Source organism: Carassius auratus, chromosome 6 (assembly GCF_003368295.1).
Source record: "Carassius auratus strain Wakin chromosome 6, ASM336829v1, whole genome shotgun sequence".
In the NCBI taxonomy this organism is placed as follows: Eukaryota; Metazoa; Chordata; class Actinopteri; order Cypriniformes; family Cyprinidae; genus Carassius; species Carassius auratus.
The window spans coordinates 7056335-7082513 of NC_039248.1; the positions used below are offsets into that span (position 1 = coordinate 7056335).

General features: G+C 38.4%; 1 protein-coding gene across 3 annotated transcripts; it reads right to left on the minus strand.

The window, feature by feature from the left end:
* Positions 1–117: 117 nt before the first annotated feature.
* LOC113093183 (glycerol-3-phosphate dehydrogenase, mitochondrial-like) lies at positions 118–26103 on the minus strand. Of its 3 annotated transcripts, XM_026259051.1 has the most exons (19): positions 26033–26103; positions 24752–24787; positions 23313–23417; positions 22139–22147; positions 20742–20913; positions 20239–20363; positions 19567–19664; positions 18658–18821; positions 13530–13694; positions 12955–13099; positions 12644–12837; positions 8595–8729; positions 7735–7910; positions 7136–7267; positions 6525–6683; positions 3879–3991; positions 3719–3797; positions 1424–1522; positions 118–642 (listed from the first exon to the last, which is right to left on the minus strand). In XM_026259051.1, exons 3-19 carry the CDS (start codon positions 23409–23411, stop codon positions 517–519), a joined length of 2190 nt encoding a protein of 729 aa, XP_026114836.1. In that variant the 5' UTR covers positions 23412–23417; positions 24752–24787; positions 26033–26103; the 3' UTR covers positions 118–516. The 3 variants fall into 3 exon arrangements, with proteins under 3 accessions (XP_026114836.1, XP_026114833.1, XP_026114837.1); XM_026259048.1 differs by lacking the exon at positions 26033–26103 and having other exon boundaries at positions 24752–24865; XM_026259052.1 differs by lacking the exons at positions 22139–22147; positions 26033–26103 and having other exon boundaries at positions 24752–24865.
* Between the last annotated feature and the right edge of the window lie 76 nt (positions 26104–26179).

The following is a 26179-nucleotide window of genomic DNA, read 5'->3' on the forward strand; positions in this document are numbered from 1 at the left end:
AGTATGCAGTGTAAAACTGCGTAATTCACATATAGTGCATTGTTTAGCTCAGAAGACACTAAGAGCCCTTGAATTTCACCTCACTGAGTTCAGGAGCAAATAATCTGCAATAATAAAATGGCACAACAGAAAGCACACCGGATAAAGCTGCTCAGAGAAACATTAAAGAGACAATCTTTTCATGCTTACCAGGTCACACAACATGGCACTGCATGCATTAGATAAAAATATAGACTCTTGAATACGCTTTGAAATATTTTTTTAAGAATATATTCTGCTCTAATAATTTAATATTATAATAAAATCTTTTTTATTAAAATCAATTTAAATAAGCATGCTAAAACAAAATTGCAGTCAAGATTGAAGTCAATGGCAGCCAGCTGGCTGGGTGAGTTAATGACATGAGAGGATGTGCTTGTGATCTGACCAGAGTGGGCACAGCAGTCAGCGATTTTGGTGTTTATCCAACTTTGTGGTGGGAGCTGTTGTCTGGTGGATGTTTTGGTTCGTTGGGACTCAAACACCGCCTCCACTGCGGTCAACCGAGACAGGTCCTCTCAGATCCAAGCCCTCCTCGACCGTCTTCATCAGGATAGCCAGACGACTGTCAGAGATTTGGCCTCTCTGGACCGCACACATGAGCTGAACCAATCAGAGAGCAAAACCTAGCTTAATGGTTACAGCCACATTATTTTTTGCATGATTTAAGCTTCAGCGGCACAACTTAAGATACCAATGATAACTTTTTTTCTGATTTGAAATACACCTTTTGAAAGTTTGCCTTTTGACATGTTTTTGAATTTTCTTATGCACACTAAGGATACATTTCTTTGTTCAAATATACAGAAAACTTTTTAATATAATAAAATATCATTGCAATTAAAAATAAATAAATAAAAAAAATACACTTTTGAATGACAGTGTTAATGTTCATTAAATGTAAACATGACCCACTACTTTGCTGTACTTAAATAACTGTAACTTGTTGTCCAAAGGCAATACCAATATGGCCGCCAAGTGAGGCTTTGGTTAAAGCCTGGTCAAGTGAAGTGACATTAATTTAAAGGTTTCTGGTTCAAACCCCAGAAAGGTTATTACTTTTAACACTTTTCTCCTGCCCCATATATGGTAATCTAGTTCATGCTTCATTATAGTAAAAAGCACAGAAAAAGTGGTGTTCACTATTAATTAACTGAAACTCTAGAGACACCAGATCTACTTTATACTCATTCTGACACAGGTATGACATTTCACAGGGACTAATCGCTGTGAACCAGTCATCTTATGACAAAACATAGATGTACTGACATGAAGATAACAAGCACTTTTAATTTTTTAGGTTTTCACACCTACAACTACAAATCCTGCCTGAAAACCAGAGTGACACCAAGACAAGCGGTAGTCTATAAATAGATGTTCATACCTGCAAGAACTCATCCAGTTCTACCTGCCCGTTTTTGTTGAGGTCCACCTCGTTGAGGATCTCATGAAGGGCATTCTCATCAATATGAATGCTGAGTTTCTGAAAGAACACAAATCAGTTATAGAATCAGTAACTAAGAGACATTAAACGGAAATGTTAAGGACTGCACATAAACCAGAGACAATGAGATCTTACAAGCAATTTACGAGTGAAATTATTTCAAATCTTATTCTTTGGTAATACAAACACATGCTATGATCTCTGCCCATAATTAATTTTTTTTAGCACCTCAGAATACAGATACACATATATGTATTAGGGGTGTAACGGTTCACAAAATTCACGGTTCGGTTCGATACGATACGCTGATATCACGGTTCGGTTCGGTAGGGTTCGGTACGTTTTAGATAGCAAAATGTAAAAACATTTTCAAAAACTTTTTAGAATGCCGCAAGCGCACCGCGGGTCATGTGACAAGAACTAACCAATCAGCTTCATCCTTTCCCGTAACAACGTTGAAAGCTCAGCCAAGATGAAGGAACAGCTGATCATAGTTGTATATGGATTGCAATTTTGAAATAAATTTATTAGCAGAGCTAGCCTACTGCAAGCGATTTTTAGAGCTGCAAATCCATTTATCCTTTGCTGAAATTTCCGCATCTTCATGGAGAGAGCACGTCATTGTTGCTTAGCAAAGACAGACGCCTCATGAGCGCTTCTGCCCGAGCGCTTTGGAAAGGAGGAGAAAGACGCGCCTACGCGTTTTTAGGCGCGATATGTGAACGGCCCCTAAGGCGCTCGCTCACTCAGCTCGCGCTGAAGGCTCGTTGCAAAATGTCTAATGCATTTAACAGACCAGAAATAGAAGATCCTCCAATGACCAACAGGTCTGGTGTTTGGGTGCACTTTGAATTCCCTGTAAGCTATAATGGTGATGATAGAATGAATGGTAAATAGTAAGGTCTCATATCCCCGGCTATAATGTAAATGTAACGTAAAAGAAGCCTACCAATCGCCGCGGTGATGTCTTTTGCCCTGTTTGAGTCAGTTGGAAATGTAGCCTATGTCTAAATGCTGCGGGGATAGTTTGTTACGTTTATGTTTCTCCTTTTTTTCGTCTTTTCCCAGATACTGACACACTAAGGTGATGTCGGCGTAAATGAGTTGACATGTTTCAAGTATTCCCACTGGTGTTTCTTTTTTTTTTTTATTCCCGCTGGTGTACCCTATTGTCATGTAGCAGATGCGACATTGTTGTTTTTTTATCCACCACTCTCTTGCCATCACCATAGCTTAAAGGGAATCCAAAGTGCACCCAAACACCAGACCTGTTGGTTATTGGAGGATCTTCTATTTCTGGTCTGTTAAACGCATTGGCTATTTTGCAACGCGCCTTCAGCGCGTACTGAGTGAGCGAGCGCCTGACTGAGTAACATAAACATATAAGTTGGTGTTTTTTTCTTCTTCGGGGGTGTCAGGCGTTGCCTGTTACTTCGTTTGGGTTATTTGGCTACCTTGTTGAATGCATATCATTATATTTAACTTTTTTTTTTAAATATATAGTCCAACGAACTGTTCGGTACATAATGCGTACCGCGTACCGAACCTAAAGCCTCGTACTGAACAGTTCAATACGAATGCGCGTATCGTTACACCCCTAATATGTATATATAATTTTAAAGTTAAGATTGTTTGGCAAACATAACACATTTAAAGGGATAGTTCACAAAAAAAATGTAAAATTCTGTCATAGTTTACTCACCAAAACTGTATGAGCTTTTTCTGTTGAGCGCAAAAGAAAATAATTTGAAGAATGTTGGTAACTAAACTACTGATAGTAGCCACTGACTTACATAGTATTTTTTTTACATTCTATAGAAGTCAACCATCAACCGTTTGGTTACCAACATTCTTCAAAAAAAATCTTCTTTTGTGTTCAGCAGAAGAAAGAAACTCTTACAGGTTTGGAACAACATGAGGGAGAGTAAACAATGACAAAATTTTTGTAAGTACATTTTTAAGTACATTTCATCTTGCAGTTAAATTGCATGCCTTGAGAAAAATTAAAAAGTAATGAACATTGATTAAAATTAAGTAACAGAGATAAAAAAAAAAGTCCCCTCATCTCTGCATATCCATGGCAACTTGCGGTTATTACTAAGCGGTAATTTTCTGTATACTTAAGTCTTATCCGTATATATAAAACTGATCAGAGAAAGGGTGGAAAATGGTCAAGAAAAACTAAAGCAACTTACAGTGGAAGCTCAGTTGGAATTGTAAGACATTATAACTCACCTCTAGCACTTGCTGGACATCCACTGTTGTGATAAAGCCTTTACTCTCCTTATCAAACTTGTAAAAGCGTTTCTTATACCTGTCAATTATAATAATGATAATATTAAGAAAGTGAGAGATGTAGGATCTTGTACACTTAACTAACACACTCATCTTATACCTTGCTATCTCTGAGGCAGTGAGTGAGATCTCTGTGGTCTTGCTGAGCTGCTCAGAGCAAGCTTTATAACCCATCTCCAGGTGCAGAAAATTCTTTGCTGCCTCCAGCTCTTCCTGTAGACAAACAAAAACCAAAAACACAATCAGTACCTTAAGATTAGAAACAATTTAATAATTTAATAAATGATTCATTTTCCTGATCATAACAGTGGCACATTTAAACATTTACATTACATTTACATTTAACCATTTAGCAGACGCTTTTATCCAAAGCGACTTACAAATGAGAACAATAGAAGCAATCAGATCAACAAGAGAACAAGCTACAATATACAAGTGCCATGACAAGTCTCAGTTAGTCTAGTACAGAACGCATAGCCAGTTTTTTTCTTTTTGAATATATGAAAGACAAGAAAAGTCCTAGTATTAGTTGGTTAAGTGCTAGCGAAAAAGATGAGTCTTGAGATGTTTCTTGAAAATGAGTATCGACTTGAGATTGGGAGGTCATTCCTCAAGCTGGGCACAGTCCAGGAGAATGACCACGAGAGTGATTTTGAACTTCTTTTGGATGGCACCAAAGGCGTCGTTCACTTGCAGAGTGCAAACTTCTGGAGGGCACATAAGATTTAACTAGTGAGTTTAGGTATGTTGGTGCCGTGCCAGTGGTCGTCTTGTAGACAAGCATTAGTACCTTGAATTTGATGCGAGCGGCTACTTGTAGCCAGTGTAACCTGATGAGAAGAGGAGTAACGTGACCTTTTTTTGGCTCATTGAAGACAACCCTCGCTGCTGCATTCTGGATCAGTTGCAGAGGCCTGATAGTTCATGCAGGAAGGCCTGCCAGGAGAGCATTACAATAGTCCAGTCTGGAGAGAACAAGAGCTTGGACAAGAATTTGGGTGGCTTGCTCCGACAGGAAAGGTCTAATCTTCCTAATGTTGTATAGGACAAATCTGCAGGACCGAGTCGTTTTAGCAATATGGTCTGTGAAGCTTAACTCCCAGGTTTCTGGCTGTCCTGGAAGGAGTTATGGTTGACAAACCCAGCTGTATAGAGAAGATGTGATGAAACGAAGGCTTAGCTGGAACCACCAGGAGTTCTGTCTTTGTAAGGTTGAGCTGCAGGTGATGGTCATTCATCCAGCTAGAAATGTCACTCAGACAGGCTGAAATGCGAGCAGCTACCGTCGGGTCATCAGGCTGGAATAAGAAGTAGAAATGGGTGTCATGCTTCTGAATGACAGATCCTAATGATGTCATGTAGATGGAGAAGAGAAGTGGTCCAAGTACTGAGCCTTGAGGAACCCTAGTACCAAGTTGTTGTGACTTTGAAAAATCACCCCTCCAAGACATGCTGAAGGTTCTATCAGAGAGGTAGGACTTCAACCACAGGAGTGCGGTTCCAGAGATGCCCATCTTTCTGAGCAGGGCAGTCTCAGTTGAGTGGCCACTTTTGAAGTCAGATTGGTTGCTGTCCAGGAGGTTGTTCTGTACAAGGAACATAGAGAGCTGGTTGAACACAGCTCACTTAAGTGTCTTTGCAATGAATGGAAGAAAGGATACCGGTCTGTAGTTTTCTAATAGCGCTGGATTTAGAGATGGTTTCTTAAGCAGTGGGCTTACCCAAGCCTGCTTAATGCTGAGGGAAAAGTTCCAGAGTGAAGAGAGGAGTTGACTCACACAAAACACGTTTTGAAGCAACCTTTGTAGTATAATGCATGGTTTGCAAATTGGCTGTTACTAAGGGGGAATTTAAGAAGGGGGAAGTTGAAACTATTTGACCCAACACAAAGTTGTAAATAAACCAAAGATAATTGGAGCATTTTTTATAAGAAAATACAGGTAGTAGCTTCCAGTAGATACTGATATTCAGATTCAAAAAGTGTTTCATGCAGCAGAAACAGCAACATAAACATTGCTGCAATGGACAGGCTGAGAATACTGGCTTGCCTTTGCAGAGCTGTGATATACCTGCGCTGGATCGAGGCTCCCAGCAGAGCATTGTGTCTGTGTCCGTGCATGTGTTTGGTGGGTGTGGTGCACCTGCATTGTGAGCAGATTTGAGCCCTGAACTCGTGGGAACTGAACAGTATCAAAGCTGCACAGTGATTGGTGCTATTATTAGTGCTTCTGTTTATCAGACAGGAAACTTACGACCAACGTGCAAAAGCTGGAGTAACTCTATCACCGCCTTACAAACGCACTACACGCACACTTTCAAACACTGCTCCGAGCACAGACGTAACAGCCATATTCATCTTGAGGAGTTGTGCTAGGCGTTTATTGTACAACTGAATTGTGATCTTATCATGGAGTGGAGACTCCTTGTTAAAAAGACCATTTAAGAAACAAACTAACAATAGCTGAGGCCTATTATTAGCTGTTACCTAAATTAACCTGGCTGGGACCTTTAGCTTTCGGTCAGGACAAAAAAGCGGTGTGCAGTGCAAGGGTAACAGATTTGCACAAACGTTAAATTCAATAAATCAAGTATTGAACTAAAATGTTCTCATGGATCTGAATTGTGACTTGAATTCATATGCACACTAAATGTGAACTTAAAGCAAATTATGCTTTGATTGTAATTAAAAAAAGAAACACTGTCAATCTGTATTCTAAAGAAATAAGCCATGATATAGATGACATACTTTCTTTTTTTGCTCAGTCCACTGCAGTTCTTTGCCCATGATCTCAACAATAAGTGGCAGAGCCTCATCCGCAGCCTGCACGTTCAGAAAGCCCAGTCGAGTTCGGCGAGCAATCACATCGATGGCTGTACATGCATACTCCTTTACAGCATACTGCACCTTAATCCAGACAGGAAACATCACGCTCATTTTCATTTAAGTCAGTTTTAACAGAAATGGTTTGGAAGGCAATCAGACATTCATGTATTTTTATTTGACTGAATAGCATGTTATATTTTAAAATATGAAGTTTAGATTTCAACCCAGCAGTGAATCTTGCATATATTTACAATTTTGACAGTATTTGAACCATTACTGAGCTCAGCCTCTCATGAAAGGAAGAAAAACTTAAGATTATTTCAAGGAACAGCTTGTGTTCATTTCAGAGTGACTTTCCAAAAGAGAACTAAAGACTGTGGAGACAGCACATCAGACAATGTGGCAACTAATACTTGGCAACACTGGGTGAACTGTCCCTTTAAGAAGCAAAAGCTTGTCAGTAATGTAAGGTGGGGTTCAACAAATGGTACACTGCAAGATAACTGTCAGTATTATAACTTCAGAGTGCTTACCTCACTCTCTATGTAGGGAAATTCAGACACAAGGCGTTTCCCCACTATAGGCCATCTCTTGCCTGTCACCTGGGCCATTTTGGCAACTTCAAATGCTCTTCCTCCATAGGTGGCTGCCAAGTGCTGAGCAACCTGTGAGTTCAGAAAAAAAAATGTTATTCCTTAGGGATGTAACAGTTTTTAACAAGACTGGTAAGTTTCATGATTCAACTTTCTTGCCCTATGTAGGAAACCCACTGCAAAGCGAGATTTTAAACATTCACTTAAGACTGTAGAGATGTTTTCTTTACTAGCTTATGAACACCTTTGCTTCATTAAGCATTCAGACAAATAAACATGGCCACGTTTTCTTTTATATCTCTCACCAAAGGTCAAGAGCTGTCAAAAATATCTGCATGGTGACCTTTTTAAATATGCTGGCAAAACAACATCCTTGGTAGCGCTACGGCTCCATCAAGCTCTCATGCTTCCAAACAAGGGGTTGCCAGACATTCTCTCCCCCACAGGATCATGGGTGACTGAACGTTATGGAGCAGCTGAGCCTGCTCCAAAGAGCTCGGACTGGTAGAATGCATAAGTAGTAAGGCTTCAAAACCCACCTCGTTTTCCAAGCCGTAGTCTTGAACCAAGCGAATGTACAGGGTGGGGGTCCAGTCCTTCCCACCATCCAGCATCAGACCGACCGTCCTGCTGGGACCACCTGAGAGGTTATGAGCCTTTATAGCTGCATCAAGAGTCTCCTCAGCCATAGAACGATAGGTTGTCCACTTTCCACCTAGAGTTACAAAAAAATTTGAGATTAAGACTTAATATTTTGATATTTGTATTTATTGTTTTGCCTTTAATTAGCATTTTTACATTATAATAATAATAATTAATAATTTATTTTTTTATTGTATACTAGTATAAGTTTGGAGTCAGTACTTTTTAAAATAAATTAATAGTCATATTCAGAATGGATGCATTAAATGATACAAAAATACTAATTTAAATAAATACAGTGGTTTTCACAAAAATACTAAGCAACACAGCATTGATATTAAGAAGCAGTTCTGGGGAAAAAAGTCAATATAAAATGTGATTAAAAAATATTAACATATATATTTATAATATAAATAAAATATTATTTTTAATAATATTAATATTAAAATGATTATTATTATCATTATTATGTAATATTATAAAGTAAATAAGAAATACAAATTGTAATCATACGTTCAATATGAGATAAATCATTTAAGAAAGAATTGCAAAATGTATTTTACAGTAAGTTTAAAATGACAATTTCTTCAACTTCAAAAGTTAAACCATTATATTACCAATAAATATATCTATAGAAAAGGGGGAATTAAAAAAATAAATCATGAAAAAATTAATATTGTACAAAACTAAATTAAACCATTTTATGAAAGACAATATTGGAAAAATGGAGACCAAGGCATAAGTTAGTAGCACTGACCAGCAATGGTGATGAGTCCGCTGTCGCTGATGTTGACGATGTGGTTACGACAGATGGACTGCGTGTCTTTGGAGTTGGGGTCGGTGACTAGCGGACGAATGCCACTCCAGGCCGCCAGGACATCCCCCCGCCGCACTGAGAACCAAAGAAACCAGAGACGCTGACAATCTCTGACAGCTGAAGTGTGTGTGGAGTGTATCTGATTGACAGGACTACAATAGGCCATGCGATTGTATTTATGCAGTGCCCTGTTTTACAGCTACATCCATAACCGTTCATACATAAAAATGACAGTGATGTCTGCATTAAAAGCTATTTTGTTTGATAAATGACCAAGGGGTAACACGGGAAGCGAGATTGTCTGAAAAACTTGAGTTGCTTTGTTCAACCAACAAACCATTACTATGAGTCCAGAGTCAATTTCCCTATTGTGGCGACATCTCAAGCATTAATTATTAAGAGGGAGTTGTGTATCGATCTGCGGTACACCTGCCACTGTAATATGCAGGTTGATATTTCTGAATGGGGGGAAAAACAGAGACGGCACTCTCATTATCAAAGGGCATCTCTGAAACATTAATGACAAGGCTAGGGAGCGGAGCTCTGCAGACAGCAGACTGTGGAGACCAATAACACACACACACACACACACACACACACACCTTTAGTCTAAATGATCCTAAGCAATAGACCACTGGGCCGTCGAATGCATTCAAGTAATCTCATTCTCAAGAGAAGAATTCAGTCCATTTTCAGGCTGTGGAATGCACTCGAAGTTCTCAAAGAGTCACAATGACCATACGCAATATATTAGGGGTGCTCCGATCACGATCGGCCGATTGTTATGCGCATCTCGTCAGTAAAGCCGGTTCTCTAATCAGCAGTTAATTCCATCAGGTGCGTGATTTCACACAGAGCAGCTGTTACTACACAGAGCCGTTGTTAATAGAGAAGATGCACCAAAAAACGCTGAAAATGAAGTGGATTTGCGCATCTTCTCTATTAACAACGGCTCTGTGTAGTAACAGCTGCTCTGATCAGAACACCTCTACAATATATCGGCCACCATATTGGTTTAGGCCAATATTGGTTTAGGCATTTTTTTCCTTTAAAAAAAACAGCTTTGGTCAAACTAGGCTGAAAATGGAAGATAATTATTTTACTTTTGGAGATGCTTTATCCACAACAACATGTCCTAAATGGACACAAACAGGTCAACAAGAAGTTTGTCTGCCCATTTTGAACTTAAAAATGGGATGTGAAGTGACAACTGATCACAAATCAGTTAATCAAAAGATATCTCACTGTTTGTGAACGCTCTTGGAATGCACTGCAGATGAAGGCTAGAAGACAGTCTTCATTAATGTCTGAAGATCAATACACATGAGGAGAGGAACCAATGATTTTTCGGTGTGGGGGCGGGGCTTCAAATCAAAATTCAATTAAGCCAAGCTTCTGTCAAAATGTAGTATAGTTTGGGACAGTAGCAGCTGCTCAGGACAAAAACAACAGAGATACCCTTCAGCATGTATCAGTTTATTTATAGATGGACATGTATATTTCAGGATAGAGGATTTTATAGATTTTATTATTCTATGAATTCCCTGGGAGGTTCTGGTTTATTTTTAGTGCAGTCCTACTTTAAACAGGCCAGATTTTTCAAATCTCTCTGTTCATCACATGCAATCACACATAGTATCTGAACTGGAGGGCCCTTGCCCCTACATTGTCATTGTGACAAATCTCCCACAGCCAAATCCCTTTAGCAGCCTTCACTAGAGCCGAGTCCAGTCCAGCCTCAACCCTCCGTCGAGGCAAGGTCTCTGTGTCATTCCTCCATTGCTCAATCCATCCTGCTTCTCTATGATCTGCTTTATTCACACTCTCACACAACCCTCCCAGGTCAACAGAGTCGCTTGGTTGCTCATTCACGCCCGGAACAAAGCAGAAGACACCGAGACACAAGGCAGCCGTCACATTGCGGTTTATGAGCACACGTAATGTTAATAACAGACAGCCGGATGACTTTCTACAGCAGCTGAAAGACACATACAGTGCTGGATGAGATAACGAGACTCAACAAACTCTTAACGACTTGCCTAACAATCAGAGAAAATGAGCAAGCATTTTTTTGTGAAGGAAAATTAGTTATGAAGCTAATCAATCAAGCAATCAAGCCAGCATCCACAGCGCTTTGAACAATTAGAGGGCTGCGCTCAAAAATCAATACCTCCGCTTTCAAAGGAAGATGCTTGGAATAGTTATCAGTCCCAACTAGTAGTTACTAGACTCAACACAACCAATGCAAGCCGTTCTGTCTATACTGCTGTCTGTCTGTTCATTAACATATGCAGAAATAAAGTATTTTCATCTTGCATTATTAAGTTCATAACTGAAAAATGTCGGAATTAAAATGTTTTGGCAGAAATCACCCATTCATACACTTCTGTAATCAGTAAGATTAAAAATTTTTTTTTAATAATTTTATACAGCAAAAATCTATTAAAGTGCATGAAATAAATTATTATTAGTTATTATTATGTATCAAATAAATGCAGCATTGGTGACCATAAGCAACTTTTTTTCAAAAACATAACAAATGAAATATAATAAAATAAAATCTTACAGGGACCCAAATCTTTTGAATGATTGGACATATGTAGATTTAGTCAGTTCAGCTGAGACACGCTTTCTGCAAATTTTTTGTTTAAAAAAAATGCAAGCCCTTGAGAAGGGGGAAAGGGGAGTGGACCAGAATGCATTTTCAACCAAAGGGGATGCCAGAAACCCTAGTGACACCCCTGGCAAGAACTATACAGTCCAACCAGTCTAATACAAACAATTCCTAAATGAAGGAATGAGTCTTCTTCAGTTAATCAAAACAATACAATGCAAACTATATAATACAGACTTAAGGACAATTTTTGCCACCTCTAAAGGTAATACAGGTACATAATGTTGTAAATTAAATTCAGTTTCTTGCACAGACCAATTGTTTTGCTTCATAAGATCACAATATATTGTCAGAAACCATTGGTATTAATTTTGTGATGACTGATATGTTTTGTTTTTTTTACTCTCAAAGTGACTGTAGCTGTTGACTAGCATTTTATAAATCAACAAGGCTTGGTAAGTATAACTGACTTCTTCCAAAAACATTAAGAGATCTAAGAAGTTCTAAAAGAATTATAGGAACTGGAATATATAAGAAAAATTTCATATACAATATAACCTACTAAATCATTAAAAAATGTCTTGTTTTGCATAGGGCACAAAGGGAACCAGGACTTTACTGTCGTAGAATCAATGGGCCAGTTTTACTAAACAGGGCAAATTAGTGTTAGTGCAATTCCAAAACAGTGGTGATGGGTGTGAAAAATTTCTCCAGGTGATTTACTGACAAAGTGCAAATTTGAGAACACAGACGCAACATCTAATTTCCATGATGACCAACACAATCTAGCAAGTGCAGCACAAGTTAGCGTTAAGGACATGTTTGGATTTGATAATGTGTTCTTCTGGCATTCTAAATAATTTTTGTGGGAAAAAAAATCCTCTCCCTTCTACCATGTGCTCGCTGTTCTTTGCGGTGAATCCTCCTAGCATCAACAAATGCAGCCATTTCAAGCGCAAAATAGTTTAAGACATGCTTTTTTGGGGCGTAAAATAATGGTGCAAATAATCTGATGAGTGAAAACGTTAGCAAAGCTTGTTTGCGTGATTCATTTTAATACTCTCCTGTCCTCCCATAAATTTTGTGTCTTAAAGGGAAACTCATACGAATGCAATAGGGTCAGGCGTAAAAATAACCGTGTCCACGCCTTTTCAGCGCTAACTCTTCACTGCACATCTTTAGGAAATGCTTACAGTATTAATTTAATTCCGAAAGAAAATTTTTGTTTGTGCTAAACATATCCCAATGTGTAGTATTGTATTTTTAATGAGATCATGCGTTTTTCTTTTTGCTTTTAGTGTAGCACCATACTTTATTCGAAAAAAAAAAAAGAAAAAAAAAAAAAAAAAAAAAAGCATGGACAGGGTAGCATTACCTTCTACGTCAGGGCTGAGGTAATTGCGTACTTCACTCAGGATGAAGTTGATGTCATCCTCCACTGGGATGGGATGGGCTGTGACTTCAGTGGGCGTGTCTGTCGTGCCGGCGATAGTCATCTTCTCCCAGGGCAGGAAGAATATGACACGGCCATCACTGGTGGCGGGGTCTAACAGCCCCATGTTGTCCGGGCTGTAATTGGTAGGAAAAGTACATATATGCATGTAATCTCTCCGTAAACTGTTAACACCATAAAAATACACTTGAGGAAAAAGAGGTACAATATGATTGAAAGATTCGGGAAGGTACCTATAATATCCAGGGATGACAATGTGCACTCCTGCACTAGGCTGGCAGATGTCGGCAGTTTTCTGGTTGTCCATTTTGCGCAGGGAGTCAGTGAAGGGGCCGGTGGCGTTAATGACACATTTGGCACGAATGTCAAACTCCTGCCCTGTGAACGGCAGAGGGAGGTGTTACTCTAACTCAGTGCAGCTAACCGCAGGGGTCATTTGCTGAGGATAGAAGACATATCTCTTCATAAAAGGATTATGAGCAGAAAATTTAAAGGGGTCATTGGAAGGTGGTTAGTTAGTGCTGGGTTGTGGTGAAATGAAACTTTAAAAGAAAGCAAAGATTAAAAAAATTATGTGTAGATTTGATCTCATGTCATGTATGCAAAATCTGGTTATTTCAATGGAAATACACGCTATCGAAAATTCATACAAGGGCGAAAGATTTCCATGCTTTCATTTCACAATCTTTTTAAGTTGATTACACAAATTCACTGAACGCTGATTGGTTTGAAAGTGACTTCTGTGTAAGCTGACTTGAAAATGTTAATTAACATAATTAATTTAGTTTTCGATCAAGGCATATCTTACCTGTGATTATGTCTCGGCAGTGGGCTCCACAAACTTTCTCTTGGCCTGTTTTTGGGTCTGGTTTCTTTAGCAGATGAACCACCTCTGTGTAGTTAGCAATAGCAGCACCATGACGGGCCGCTGTAAGAGCAATGGCCAGGTTCATACGGGAGTCATTGTGCTGTCCTGAAAAGAGCCAGAGCAGAATGTGTCACATATACACTGCCGTTCAAAAGTTTGGGATCAGTGAGATTTGTTATTTATTGAGGTCAAGGCTTTATTTATTTAATCAAAAATATAGAAAAAAATAATATTGTGAATATTATTTCAATTACTAATAATGGTTTTCTGTTTTTAATACTTCAAATATTATTTATTTGTGATCGAAGATCAATTTCAGCATCATTACTCCAGTCTTTAGTGTCACATGAATTTAGTGTCTTCAGAAATCATTCTAATATGCTGATTTATTATCAGTGCTGGAAACAGTTTTGCTGCTTCATGTTTTTTTTTTAAAACATACTTTTTTCCCAAGATTCTTTAATGAATAAAAAGTAAAAAAGAACAGCATTTATTAGAAAAATTGAAATCTTTTCTAACAATATGAGTCTTTACTATCACTTTTCATTCATTTAACACATCCTTGCTGAATAAAAGTATTCATTACTTTCAAAAAAAGGAAGAAAAATATTTACTGACGCCAAACTTTTGAACGGTAGTGTATATTCTAACACAAGATTTACATTTTGAATAAATGCTGTTTTTTCCCTGTCTTTTTTATATTCATAAATGAATCCTGCAAAAAGTATCACAGGTTACACAAAAAAAGAAGAAAAAAATTAAGCAGCACAACTGTTTCCAGCACTGATAATAAATCAGCATATTAGAATGAGGATCATGTGACACTGAAAACTGGAGTAATGATGCTGAAAATTCAACTTTGTATCACAGGAATAAATTATATTTTGAAGTATATTGAAATAGAAACTGCTATTTTAAATTGAAATAATATTTCACAAAATAATATTTTTTTTCTGCATTTTTGGTCAAATACATACAGCCTTGATGAGCACAAGAAACTTAATGATCCCAAACTTTTGAACGGTATAGTGTACAAAAAACATCAGATTTCATCAGCTCATTTCTGGGTACAAATTCATTCCCAAAACATAGTTAAGTAGGTACACAATGTTTTTCTGTACATGCCAGAGGCCACTGCACCCAGTCAAGACTCGCTTCATGATTGCAGTGTTTGAAGTGACGCGACGGTGTTCAATATTGTTACAGGGCCTTTTGAGGCATTTAAACTATTTCAGACACATTTGAAACATGAATTACAGGAAACCTTGAAGCCAATGCGATATCACTCTATTACGACAATGAAAGAGCGACTACAGTATATATATATATAAAAAAAGGCCTCTGTGCTCCAGGTCTGTGTTCTCGATGCTAAAGAATCAGAGGGATAGGTAACCCACGTAAGCATGTCTAATGCTAACACATGCTCAGGGCAAACTCCACCAGACAATAAAATAATAACACAGGCAGGAAGCCTGCTTAAAGGGCACACTTCTCAAAGAATAATGTGCGGTGAAGGCACCAGCATGCTTTGTTAGAGATCCCATGAACATGGGTTCACTCAAATCAAAATACCCATGTAGAGAAGGATAATACAAACATATGCATGTTGGAATATTGTTAATATCATGTAAGAGGACAAATCACAGCTCACATGGAAAGCTGTGTCCTGCAGCAGTAGACACGAAACGCTTGGTTGAGCTTGAATGTTTATTAGAGTACAGCTTGCAGGTATGGCGAAAAGAGCAGGGCTTTTGTTATGGAGCCAGAAGAGTCTCAATAAAGATAAATGCACACACTACATTCACATATGCACACACAGGATTCACATATGCACACACAGGATTCATAGATGCACACACAGGATTCATAAATACACACACAAGATGCACAAATGCGCACAAAATTCACAAATGCACACACAAAATTTAAAAAGCACAGAAGATTCACAAATGCATACAAAATTCAGAAATGCACACAAAAATCAGAAATACACACACAATTTAGAAATGCAAACAACATTTACAAATGCACTCAAGATTCACAAATGCACAGGACAAGATTCAGAAATGTATTTCTGATGCACACACACACATATCTTGATTTATAAACTGCTTGCGGTCTGTGAACTTCACTGCATTTGTGTGTGAATTTTGAGACTCCCCTGACTTGGCTCGACACACAAATGCTTTTTTTTAAACAGGGAATGATCAGCAACCAATCAGATATCACCCTTCTTTTAGCCAATCACAAGAATGCACCCCATGTGGGGGGATTGTTTACTTATAAGCCAATCACATGAACGTGTTCACACAGCAATTGTATTAAATTGTATGAAAATACAGATGTTTAGATTACAATTCAGGTTTATTTTTTATTATTTTTTACTAAATATAAATTTAAAAATGTCTCAATACAGCCCAGTGACTGCAGAAAAAAAGTTAACCATGGATTCATAAATTTGCAATAGGCAATTATTTCATTTTATTGAAATATTTTAATGAAAGTAAAAAAAAAAAAAATGTTTAAACCTTTTTGAATATTTAAATATATCTAAATATTCTTTTGGATGCAATATAGAAGTCACTTTAATTATAATATTCAGTCCCTACATGAAGAGAGAGTCAGTGGTCCGCTGCGAGAGGAAAGTGACTCTCTGTCTGCGAAAAGTGGGTCTCCGGCTGTCGTTCGCTTAGGAAAGTGAGTTGATCGCTGCGTGAGGAAAGTGAATCGTTCGCTCAACTTCGCTGCTTGAGGAAAGTGAATCGTTCGCTGAGGAAAGTGAGTCGCTCGCTGGGTGAGGAAAGTGAGTCGTTCGCTGCGTGACTCGTGAGGAAAGTGAATCGTTCGCTGAGGAAAGTGAGTCGCTCGCTGGGTGAGGAAAGTGAGTCGTTCGCTGCGTGACTCGTGAGGAAAGTGAGTCGTTCGCTGCGCAAAGTGGGTCGCTGGCTGCGCAAAGTGAGTCGCCGGCTGCGTGAGGTAAGTGAGTTGTTCGCTGAGGAAATTGAGTCGTTCGCTGCGTGAGGAAAGTGAGTCGTTCGCTGATTGGCTTATAAGTAAACAATCCCCCACGTGGGGTGCATTCTTGTGATTGGCTAAAACAAGGGAGATATCTGATTGGTTGCAGATCATTCCCTGTTTAAAAAAAGGCATTTGTGTGTCGAGCCAAGTCAGGGGAGTCTCAAAATTCACACACAAATGCAGTGAAGTTCACAGACCGCAAGCAGTTTGTAAATCAAGATATATGTGTGTGTGCATCAGAAATACATTTCTGAATCTTGTCCTGTGCATTTGTGAATCTTGAGTGCATTTGTAAATGTTGTTTGCATTTCTAAATTGTGTGTGTATTTCTGAATTTTGTGTGCATTTCTGAATTTTGTATGCATTTGTGAATCTTCTGTGCTTTTTAAATTTTGTGTGTGCATTTGTGAATTTTGTGTGCATTTGTGTATCCTGTGTGTGTATTTATGAATTATGTGTGTGCATGTATGAATCCTATGTGTGCATATGTGAATGTAGTGTGTGCATTTATCTTTATTGAGTCTCTTCTGGCTCCATATTTGTGCTGCAAGCCCAATTCTAATGAAATAAAGAAACCGCGACATTACAAATGACTGAAAACGCAGATAAGGGAGTTTTAGCGTCAGATTAGATTAATACAAAAAAAGACCTACAAAAAGAATGAATGACATATCATAGCGGAGAAGGGAAGTGACGGGCGGCCGTGCATGTGGATGAGATAGTGGAGGAAAGAAAGGGAGAGAGGACTCAAGGAGGATGAGGGACAGGAAGAGAAGAAGCGAGAGAGTGCGATATGAGTAGGAGAAAGAGAGAGAGAGGGAGAGGGAGAGAAATAGAGGGAGGCAAATAGCGACAGGCAGACTGCGATCTCCAGCGGAGAAGGTCAGATTCGGAAATGTCACGGCCGTGATTGTTCCAGATTGAATAATTGGAGAGAAAAGCCGGCTGACAACCCAGGGGAAGGAGGGATGGTGGGGGGGAGAGAGAGGGAGGAACGGACGTGGGGAGAAGAACGAATAAAACCTCTAAACTGTCATTACAATCGCCGGTTTCGATTCTCCACACACATACATACGCAAATGAAGACGCTTTTTAACACAGTCACTGAGAGCACGTAAACACGGCGCGGCAGGGAACAGAGCATCCAGACGTCTCTTTGCCTCTGTTTCTCCCACAGATGGACGCGATGTGACAGATCGCTGCTCAGATAGCCGCCGCGCTCCCCCTGAATATAAGCTGCCTGCGCAGCCTGCGAGGGACAGTGTGTGTATCAACACGGGCCAAATGTAGTTTGACAGGAAGCACTGGAAGGCAGGGTTGGTGGGTTGGGCTTGTGCGGCCACGGAGGGGACCTTGAGTAAAGGGGACACATTCTGCACACCCAGACTAACCAGGAACATATGGAAGTTTTGCCTGGTGGCAGCCTCGGGCGGCGCAGGGCACAGACGGGCCAACAGAGACATGGGCACAATGGGTTCGGCTGCAACAGCCGGTGGCCGTTTTATAAAGATTATGCAGGAATGTCACAGAGACAAATGAGATCGCACTTATTGACGCATAAATCACAATAGTAGATGTTTTATTGACAACAAATCATTGTTATCAATGACAATCAAGATTTTTTTTCTCATACTGTATAAAGAAAAATATATCTCTGTCCACAGGCTTGGCAAATGTATTACTCATAATGATTTTTACTGTTTTAAAGCAATGGAATGGAATGTTTCTTGAGCACCAAATCAATAGAATCTCATGACACTGAAGACTGGAGTAACATTCAGCTTCGCCATCACAGGGCTAAATTACATTTTAAAATACATACAAAATTTAAACTGTAATGATATTTCAATGTTAGCATTTTACTGCATTTGGATCAAATAATAAAATAATAGTCGCATAAACATTTGAACGGTAGTTTATACAGTTCAAAGTATTTTAGAATTCCATTCATTTATAGAATTTAAAATTGATTATTGGACAAAAGAGATAAGAAAGAAATAGAAAATGTGCACACACACAAGACTTTAACCTTAGATTCGCTCCTGCTCACCATCGTAGTAGACAATGGCTCCCACGAGTTTGTCTTTCTTCAGCATAGGGAAGAGCTCCAGCGCTTTGCTCTTACTCAGGACGTAGCTGCTCTTCAGACACTGTGATCCGGCGACCAGGTCGTACATTTTAATGCCGGCCCAGTAATACGGCAGCTGCCACCACCTGTGGAGAACATCAACAGTCCCTCTCACTACTGAACTCAAACATGAATTCAGCAAACGTATTCAATGCACAATCTGAAATCAATTATAATAACATATTTTGAGTACCATGGTAAGAAAGCCTTGTCTTTTTGCTGGTTATAAAGAGGCAACTAGCCGGGTATATTACTAATTAAAATAGATATGGTTGTACATGGACAGAATAAGATTTGTCAAAGTAGTAACTAAGTCATATAGCACCTTGTGACATATTTGTTTTAAGTAATAAAAAAATCGGACAGGCATATGATGTAATCTTGAGGTTTCTCATTTCTATGACCCTTTCACACTTCTCCGGCTGCTTTAAATATCAGAGCAAGGCATAAATGCCACGAGTAATTAGTAATGATGATGGTAAAGACAGGAAGATCCTTTAAAAACCCCGAATGACAAGGGGCAGAGACGGAGGAGGCGAGAGGTCCAGCATTGATCCACAGAATATCCGAACCCCACCTGCTGCAGGTGTCCAGAAGAAAGGTTCAATGCCATTTCTGTGAACTTATCAATGGATTTAAATACAAAAACTGTCTTTTATGAATCTAGGAAGCCACCAGAGTTTCTCTTTAACTCTCTTCTGTCTAAATCCCATAGTTCCATTCCTTTTTTAATATTTTTTTCCGTTAAATGGTCAGTGTTTTTATTGTAGTATTGTATTGTATTGTTTTGTTGAGTATTGTATTGTAATTAGATCAAACTGGTTTTCTTACTTGTAAACAGGAAGCATTATAGGTAAAGGTGCAGACAGGTGGGGAGCGATGTTCAGTAGGTTGGCACGTTCATGAAGAGCCTCTTTCACCATCATGTACTAAGAAAGAAGAAATAAAACTGTCTGGCTCCAGAGGACTGCTGCTTGCATATTTTCAGGGAAAATGTAATTTATAGATTTAAAAATTAGAATTTAGAAAGACTTAAAAAGTCTTTAATTATTCTTAACCAAAGATGTTAATTTACTCAAGTAAAAAAAAAAAAACTCAAGTCTTCAAATTATCCTCATTTAGAGGCTTTACTTGACAGCAAATATTGATAGATGCAATTAATATAAATGTGATCTTACATTTCAAGGTCATTTTGCACCCTATTAATTCATATTTCAAATAAGCATTTTTAAAATTACATTAAGTTGGCCAACAACCAATTCTAACCGCAGTCCGTTTGAGTTAAAAATTTTAGAGTGCTTCTATTTCCAAGAACCGATAACTTATTGAAGTTTTGTTTATTCATCCCCCCACACTGATACTTCAGATCAGCAGTATCCTACTTAATGTTTGTGCTTTTCTCTGTCTGTCTGATGTGTTTAAAATGTCACAGTGGTGGCGTAAGCGGCCTTGCAATCCTTCTTCTAAATATTAGGGGCAAATGGGGAAAAATGGGGCCTTCACCTGCTCATAATCTAGTTTCATGATGGCTTTCTGGAGATAGCGGACTCCGCCGTGAATGAGCTTGGTGCTTCTGCTGCTGGTGCCCGATGAAAAATCGCTCCGTTCTACCAGAGCGGTCTTCAGATCTGGACGAGGGGGCAGAAAGACAGGTAAGGAATGGATTAGACAATGCACTGGCATTTCAAGACCTTATGGTGCCAAATATTTAGACTGCAGTTGCTGTCATTTACATATGGATTTCTCCACTATCTGTAATATCACAACATGCTTATTGCACCCAGGCACATTCTGACAGGCCACCCTAGTGGAATACAACATCTAATAAGAAAAAAAACCCCATCAAAATCCAATATAAATCATCACATTTAAGAAAGTAAATTAACACTAAAAATGCATACAGGGCAAATGTATTATTGGATTGAAACTGACCTGCACAATAAACACACTTTCACAAAGTTTCTATCAGTAAAAATTGCAAAACTTAAAAAAGAGAGATTCCATACTCCGTGTGACAGCATCTAAGGCACATCCTGAGCCCGTGGCTCCGCCGCCCACCACCAAGACATCAAACTCTTCTGTTTTCCGCAGTGTTGAAAGCTGCTCCTCTCTTGTTGGAAGAGCATCCTTAAATGGCACCTTTAACTCACCCTGTGCTTCAACATATGCCAGCTGAGCCTGGATATTTCCAGAAAAAAGAAACATAAGAGAAAAGTGTGGTAAAAGACATTAGAATAAGCTTTAGGTTCTTAAAAGATGCAATCCAGAATTGAAATTCCATAAGCTTGTAACATGCATGTAAAATTACAATCTTGCACAATTCTGAGATCCCCTTTATTGGTATGCAAGTTGTCATTGCTGAATATAGATCAAACAATAAGGCTTTCATTCATTCTGGATTGATCTTGAAAATAATAACAACAAAGTAAATAAAAACAGATTAATTATATATATATATCTATATATATATATATATATATATTTCATGAAACAATATGTTAGTCAGCATGCCAAGACATAGAAATGAAGATGATTGTTCATCTCAAATGTTGGGTTTTCAAAATTCAAGTTCAGTTAGTTTTAGGTTACAATGCTAGTTTTATTTTCAAGGGAGATACATAAAAAAATTTAATAAATAAAAATTTGCATTCATGACATGGTCACTCTTTATGGCAACTGGCACTGTGACCTTTCATATTATAAAAACAGACAGCAATATGAGATATTTTATACTTAAGCTTGATATCAGTTTCGGAATTTAAACTAAATCAACAGTTTTTTTTTTCTTAAAGTTCTCTTATAAAGTCAAAGAGTGGGACTATGAAATTGTGAATGAACAGCTGTCAATCTATCGGTCGCACGAAGGCAAAAAAACGCAAAGTTCAAATGAAGAGAAAACAAGCCTGGGCGAAGCTAGGTGTCTAGGGTTTTAGCCATAATGAAACGTTTTATTCATTTTTTCGTTAGCATTTGGCCTAAATGATTACATCAATCTGCCGCCACAAGCCTGTAGGGTCCATTTGACTTGCAAATGACCAAATGAGCCCAGACATTTGCAATTTAGACAGTAATAGCATGTAAAAACAAGATTCAGTAATTAGTGTCTATTTCCAAGGACAGACACATTTAAAACATCCGCGCACTATTAAGAGAGGCTGTCCTGCAATCAGGACAAGTGCATGACGGAAACAGAGAATTTCATGCAAATACGGCCACCGTAGAGTGATACTTCAGCCAGAGTGTAACAGTGCCCTTGCCATAGAGGAGACAAACAGGCACTCGCAAACAAACACACGCTCAGCAAATTTACATTACAATCTCAAAGATTAGCATCTGCCACATGCATGATTGCAAGCAATTTTCTGAAAGAATATTCATTCTTTCTCTTTTGACTTTTGCTTACCCATTTAGGCTGCATTGAGATGACACGGGGGATAAATGAACAAATAAATGGAGAAAAATCAGAACAAAAGTTTGTGTCAGTGAAACGCTTAACATGGGTTGCAAATGTGACGTGAAGGTGATCTGACATCCAATGAAGTCTTGCCAGAGTGTTCATGTTGGTAACAAACTCAAAGATCTTCTTTAACTGTTTTTTTTTTTTTTTTTTTTTGATAAATTAATCGTGCAGTGACAATCTCCATGAAAAACAATGTCCTTGAAAGTGCATAATTCTCTCGCTCCCTGGAGTTTCATTGGGATTGGAACAGTTGAGATGCAAGATAATGGGCAAAATGGGCTTGGGAAGATTTAAATAAATGATGAGAGAGAAAATCAGGACTCCCATTGCTCTTCAAGGGTCTGTCTTTTTTTTTTTTTTTCATTTGCTCCAGAAAGCCTTGTTGATTATCTTAATCTACTTGACCTTCCGTTATTTGGTATAGCATCTAAACAGACAAGACCCCTGGGGTTCTAACTAGTTTAAATACGGACAGAACATGGTGTGTGACACACTCCCTGATGGCGTGAATGGGGATCAGATTGTTCATGATTACATATTCAAGAGAGACAATGTGTGTATCACTGTTCAAGTGTAATCTCCCTTTAGCAAACAAAACCTGATTTTAATACGGTGGTCTACCCTAGAGAAAGAACGGGGTAAGTTTGGAGACTTGAGAAGGTACCTAAAGGTGCAAAAGAGAATTTCTAATGTATCTGGATTCATAGGTCTAATCTTAATAAGATCTGTAGCACTCATTCAAGAAATCTGTCTCATATGTTTGTTGACCACATGAAAACAAGAATAAACCTTTATGAATTATAAATAAGGAATAGTTATAAATAGATATACATTGTTCATTGATTTAAGATCAAATTGCAGGGACAGAGTTATACTGTCCTGAATAAGGCTGTATCTTTAAGGTTGTATAAACACATAGAGAACATTCCTGAGTCAGGACAAGACATGCTGTGGTACAGATGTGTCTGTGTATTCTGCAGTCTAACCTGTAGGAGTCACTGTATGGATGTGAGGTGTGAAAAGAAAATGTTTGGTATTTGTCAAAAGAATTTGACAAATCTTTATATTTAGATGGCATGAGGTCGGTCAACAACACTGATGCTATTTAAAACTATACCTGATTCTTCTTGTATTCAAAGAACTGTGATAGGCCGAAGGCTGTTGCTACAGCTCCGCCCCCTATTAGGGTTCCCTTCACTGCCTTTCTGAAAGCCATCGATCCCTGAAACAGATTGAAAAATTAAAAAGATCTAAAGAATAAATGCCAAAACAGAAAACTTCATGTTGGTATCACTTCCTGATAAGAACTTGCAATGTGCTGTGCATTTATAATGTATATTATTAGGATAAATACAGTTTAACTGTAAATTTAACGTAATGATGTCATGCTTATGTGTGAAAACAAATAAATCATTTTACATTTTTTAAGTGTATTCTGTTTTATAATTGCATGTTACTGACTCTTCCTTTCTGATGTCTTCAAATTATACTCAAATAACGAAAATGAGCTATTCTCAAGTTAAAAAAAGAAAACATAAATTGCAAAGGACTGACAAAGAGGGCATGTAGGCTACAAAAATAATCTTAGAGAACAAATCCAATACATCTCAAGCTTACTTTATGAAAACATGACAGATTTTCTGATAATTATAAGCAAAATACATTGCAGTCATACCAAGAAGCTAAAATAACTTCTGTATCACCACGATCACATTCCCTGACCTTGTCATGATAAAATTCAGTGAACCTGCAACACTTGTTCACAACTCACCAGTGTTTTGTTTGTCAAAATGAAAGAAAAAAACAACAACGGATATGTCCAAGACCAGTTTGTGTGGCTAAACAACTACTGTATGAATCCTAAAACTGACTATCTCTGGTGAAGGTCAAAGTAAAGCCATAATCAGTCTTTGGTTAGGGATGCAAGTGATTTCACTACATGATACTAGAGGAAGTGAATGAGTCATTCTTACTACACTGCTTGACTTCACGCCTGTCCTGCATGCTCCGTTTATGGCGAAACCATGTGCATAGAGAGAGAGAAGCCACAACGTCTGAGAGTGATCTTACAGGTTATAATTATTTTACAGTTCGTGTACGAGAATCAAGCGAATATGAGACTCCTAGACTGAAATCTGAACATGTACAGTAATTCAGGCTAAAGCCAGCCTATTGCATCTCTACAATCTTACCTCAAACCGTTTTCACTTCATTAGAAAAATCAGAAGAGTTGCCTTTATTCTCAGTTCTTAGAGACAACAGATGGATACAGACTCATGTAACCCATCCAGTACATCACGTGAACTCACGTGAACCCTGTTTTTGACATCGAGTCAACCATCACCCATAGATCTCTTTGCAAATACATCGTTCGATAACATAAAACAAAGACAGATCTGAATTTAACTTTTGATGCGCAATTCTATGACATACATTTTATAAACTGGCATATTATGGGCTGGAGCAACAGTGGCTGGCTCGCATCCAAGAATAGATCGGTCAGGCTTAGACGATCGACGGCAAATAATATGCCGGGTTATGCTGGTTTTTACTTACTGTTTTTGGCGATGGTGATGATGATGATGATGATGTCTAAAAAGGAAAATCATGGACAGTGAAGGTATCAGCTGTGATGTTACAATGTTACTTATTCAGGAATCCAGGAAGTACAGTGACAGGAAGTATTTGACAAACAGGTGGATTGGCAAATCAGTATAGAGGATTCACATCTCTCCTCCAATCATTTTTAGGTAGGCGTGTCCATAGGCGTCTAATTGTAACCGCACTTGGAATAGAAAGGCGTTTTCTAAGACTATCCTTTCTTTGGGACGGTGTACAAACACGTAAGACAATTTAACTCTCAGAACAAAATTGATTTGGACCGCATGTATAGCTATAGTTTATGCTTAGACGAGTATTTTTACCCGAGAAAAAATATTACTCTATTGTTTACAGCTAATTTTCTTTCTTTATTACGAAATGTCACAAAAAAGCTTAACTGATGCACTATATATAGAACAGCAAGCACTTAACAATGTTTACAAAAAAAAAAAAAAAAGATTCTTTGCAAGGCACTTTATCGTGTCAGTTGCACAGGTGAGACTTAAAAAGTTCAGCGCTGCGCATCAAGCGTCATGGAGCTGGAAGCTGCTGACGTAGCGATGACGCAGCTCGCTTCAGTCCTAACAAAGTTGCCTCTGTTACAGCGGGATTCCCTTCTCACAATGGAAACACTTCACCGCTCAGAGAGAGCAATGGAATCAGATGAAACACATCCTAATCTATTGAAACTTTCCCTAAGCATGATGCAGGAGAAACAGATATGGCGTCACTACTGAATAGTGCATCTAGCCCTGTATCGCTAGTTTCAAAGATATAAAGCGAAATGTTATTGTATGGCTATATGTTTATTTTATTCCTTCTTTAATAATTTCTCTTTGGATTTAATTTTCAAAGCGTACTAATGGATTTCCCCCATCCAATATACAATTTTCACTAAATTCTGTAAAAGTATGGCAACAGAGCAAATTTACTGTGGTTTGCTCCTTTCTCCATAATCTTTTTTTTTTTGTTTGTTTGTTTGTTTTAATTCCTAATTTGTTGTTTTTCTTTTCTTTAAGTGTCTCTAAAACATTTAATTAATCAGCATTTATTGTTGCATTCATTTACGAACTGGATATAACGGCAGGTAAAGTTTGATATGTTGTGCCTATGCTGACTGACGAGTCCCCAAAATAGTAAAAAAAAAAAAAGCTCATTGGTTTTGAGATCTGATCTCCTGTAGGTGGTTTCTATATTGGGAAACGGATAATGTGTAGGAAATTCAACTCATCTGACCCAGTGGACAGTCCAGCATATGCAAACGCGCGGACGATTGAAGAACGGTCCCTCTGTCCAGCGATCGCAGCGCGTCAAGGGGTGACGCGCCTGACGTCACGCCCTCTTAGCACGTGGGCTGTGGCATTCAGAGTTCTCATAAACAAA

Bases quoted from the DNA above. Each gene is read 5' to 3' on its own strand.
- LOC113093183 (XM_026259051.1), bottom strand. From the start codon at position 23,411: ATGGCTTTCAGAAAGGCAGTGAAGGGAACCCTAATAGGGGGCGGAGCT. The intron at 13,695-18,657 runs GTGAGCAGGAGC...GGCTCTTTTCAG, and splicing joins AGCCATTGTCTACTACGATG to GACAGCACAATGACTCCCGT. The intron at 8,730-12,643 runs GTAATGCTACCC...TTTGGTTCTCAG, and splicing joins CCTCAGCCCTGACGTAGAAG to TGCGGCGGGGGGATGTCCTG.